Genomic DNA, 3,593 nt, shown 5'->3' with positions numbered 1-3,593 from the left:
TCTCATCCCCACCCCCAAACCCAATCCCAATGCTACACAACCCTCTGCTGTCCCTGTTATTTTACATGCAGCAGGCTAACTTGCATGATATGTATACATTTTACAGTCAACTTGTATTCGTAACATAGCTCAAACACGTCACCACAGTGTAGATATAATAATAATAATAATAATAATATGCTTCTGCTTATAATCATTCACACTGGTTTACTGCCCATTTTCTCCTGGTACACAGAGGGCGTTATAGAAGATGTAACTGCAACTTCTACAGTTGTTTATTCTTAAAAAGGGGAAATATATTATTATGGCTATATTTATATTTCTTTTGAATAAACATTTTATATTGCTCGTACAAACTAGCTGGAAATGCCTCTGCACACTGAAAGGGTTCAATGGGTTTGAGGAGGAACTTACCATGCTATGCTTTTTTCCCCGAACAGAATCGCAGTGTGAGCGCCCCAGTATACCCGAAGGTAAAAACGGCAATCATGGAACTGCCTCTTGATCCAACGAGGTTTCACGTGCAGAGAGGCTCGGACTACAAGTTTGGTAACGACGAGCGGAGGTTTGTGCAACTTACGCGGAAAAGAAAACATAGTTTGATTCTTTCAATTTCTAATTTAATTTCCATTCGAAGTGAGTGTGTTCTGATGACACATTACAGCTGTGTACTGTTCCGAGGTAAGGTTCTAATTACGGGTCATTCAAAAATCATTATGAACCGTAAGTTAAAGGTCTTTCAGTTTATGGTGTGCCATCTATAATGGACCCCCTCCCACCCCCTTTTCAAGAAAAAAGCAAATTTCTGAAAACATTTACGTATTGAATGAAACCTACCGGAAGGGACCGTAAACATAATTTTTTTCCACAACAATGATAGTGGCAATAATAATTGCATTTGTGTGGGGAATATAGCGCTTTACAGCATGCAATATTGTGTCTTACTTACTGTTATTACTCCAGCAGACCCAAGAACACTCAGAAACAATTTTGGCTTCCGGGGAAATGTGCAGAACATCGCCATTGTCGTCACTGTCATTATTCTTTGATACGTCCAGTCCAACTTCATAATGCTGAGAGGGATTCATTAGCGTTAGGCCTACTCGAGATATACTTCGTATGTTGTCAAAATTCCCCATTCTCCTGATCCCCCCCCCCCACACACACACAGGTACCCTGGTTAAAAGATATTTTGGTGTGGAATAGTTTTCCTGTCCCCTTCATCACTACTAGGTTGTACTCAGCGGTTGGACCCCTAGCTTTACATTTCATATCATATATGACCGAGACAAGTGGGTGGAGGGCCTTGGAAATTAACCAATGATTTTGTAGCCCAAGAACGTTTCAATGGAGATTCGATCCAAGGTCATCTGCGTTTTAGTCTAGCTTGATACCAAACTGATCTATCACGCACAAGAGAGGAGCGATCTTATACTTGGAGAAATAGTACAATACTAAAAGTACTTATTATGTTAAGATAGCTCATTTTTCTTTTAAAACAAAAAAATCTCTGCTCTCTTTTTTTCTTCGCTCTTACCAGTGGGTCAGGTGCTCTTTCTTTGAAATAAAGAATTTGTGACTGTTTTAAAAAATCAAGCATTCTCACACGACATCAGAAACAAAACACGCCTTTCGCCACGCCATCAGCAAACTGAGCCGTGGCGTCGGTGGCCTAGTGGTTTGGCTACCGAACCAGTAATCGTGAGATTGTGGATTCGCGGGTTCGAGCCTCAGCTCGGTCCGACGTTTTGTCTTTGGGAAAGGCGACTTTACACGAATTTCCCATTTGGTTTGGTCCTTTCGGAGATGGACGTTAAACGCGGAGGTCCCGTCTCTTAAATAACCAAATAGTGTTGATACGGGCGTTAAAACTGCTTCCAGTTAACTCGTCACACGGTGAAGTCGTCACATACCTCCAGTGATCTCGTCACAGTTATCTCGTCACATACTCTAACTTGTGAAAAACATGTGCAAACCTTTAATTACTAACATTTAAAAAATATAAAACCAGAGTTTATTCAATCAAAATCTACACAGGTTAACCTTCCTGTTTCAACATTTTAAAGAGAACACGGACACATTTTGGGGTGCAATATATAAAACCTGTTAAAATGTGCTTGTCCTTACTGTGTGCAATAAAACAATTAATCTAAATGGTACAAGATGGCAGGTGGAGGTGGTGTGACGAGTTCACTGTTTTTTGGATGTTTTACTTTTCGGTGAACTCGGCACACGTTTTTCAGTTGTGTCGACTTCACGTGTGACGAGTTCACTGGTACCCGTTTAACCTATACCATTTCACCATTTCACCAGCAAACTGAGCGAGCATCAGCGGGCGTTCGGACGGAACGACGACCTGGAAGACTTCTCTGGGAAACTGGCGCGCGGAGAGGCCGGAGACGTGGGCAAGAAGATGAAAGCTCTAGAGAGGCAGTCCAACGTCTTCAGGACAGGCGACTACAACGGAGCACGTGAGTGGGTTTTTTTACAAAAGTTTATTATAAACCATACTTTCTTTTCTTTTTTTCTCCTTTTCCTTTTTGTTTACAAAATAACAAAACATTTGTTTCGATTAGTTTCTTTTTAAGTATTGTGACCCAGATGTGGATGATTTGCAGACGCTCTTCCTTCGCTCGTTCCTTTCTTCCTATCACAGATTTGTCGCCCTTATCTCTACTCCTTCTTTTCCTTGTATGTTACTCTCTAGTATCACCTTTAATATTCGGCACTTGTATGACCTATTTGTGTTGCAAGTGACGTAAAAATGTTACCAAGACTAAAGATGACAACTATATCCAATTGCTCTGTTGTTTCAATCTGTTAGATTTTTGTTATTTCCCTCTTCCTGCCATTCTTCTTTCCTTACTAATTTCAATTTATCCAAAATTCCGAAAATGTTTCCGGATGTCACATGATCAAATAAAATATACTCTACATAATGCACATAGAAAGTATTGATGTAAGCAGAGTATTCTACAGTTATTTAAGATATTGCGTTTACTAAGTGTCATGTAAATGTGTATTATATTTTGAAGAGTCATCTCATTTCCATCATCGAGTGCAGTATTTTTACTTCAACTATTTCTGTGATTCTCTTTCATGCTCAGTGGGCAACAAAGAATCAACAACAGTGAATGATTTCGGCCCACGAACCCGTCCCCCGGCTGAGGTCTTCTCAAAGACTATCGGGTGAGTCATCTTTTCTACACAGCCTCATCACGATTTCAAACCTCCAACTAACTTTGAGTCTTAGTAACGGTTTTACGGCACTTGCAACAGAAATAAGTCATAAAAAGTGTCAGAGTTTAGATGTGCTACTAGAGAGTAACATAACAAAGAAAAGAAGGAGGAGCAATAAGGACGATAGATGAAAACTTCCACGATGACGTATCGCTACCTTAGAACTACAAAGTTATCTGACATTTCTGGCCGTTTACACTTACTCAGACCAAGAGGTCAGAAATCAAAAGTTCTATCTGCTCTATTAAAATAGTAAGGTTGTTCGGAGTCGTTGTCAAGATATTTAACGAAATGCATTCGAAAACGCTTGACATGTGGAGCAACTCAAAGACAAATATTTTAACGCCCCCCCC

At 40.1% G+C, this 3,593-nt stretch overlaps 1 protein-coding gene across 1 annotated transcript in view; it reads left to right on the top strand.

Annotated features, from left to right (window-relative positions):
• Window positions 1-3,593, top strand: part of LOC106011317 — a 29,184-nt gene that overhangs the window by 833 nt on the left and 24,758 nt on the right. Inside the window, exons 3-6 of the mRNA XM_013080489.2 lie at window positions 441-565; window positions 2,314-2,471; window positions 3,108-3,189; window positions 3,448-3,455. Of these exons, the coding sequence (XP_012935943.2) occupies window positions 441-565; window positions 2,314-2,471; window positions 3,108-3,189; window positions 3,448-3,455 (373 nt within the window). The remainder of the gene's footprint in view (window positions 1-440; window positions 566-2,313; window positions 2,472-3,107; window positions 3,190-3,447; window positions 3,456-3,593) is intronic.

This window comes from Aplysia californica, unplaced genomic scaffold (genome assembly GCF_000002075.1).
Source record: "Aplysia californica isolate F4 #8 unplaced genomic scaffold, AplCal3.0 scaffold00089, whole genome shotgun sequence".
NCBI classification, from domain to species: Eukaryota; Metazoa; Mollusca; class Gastropoda; order Aplysiida; family Aplysiidae; genus Aplysia; species Aplysia californica.
This window is presented reverse-complemented; position numbering and strand designations above follow the sequence as displayed.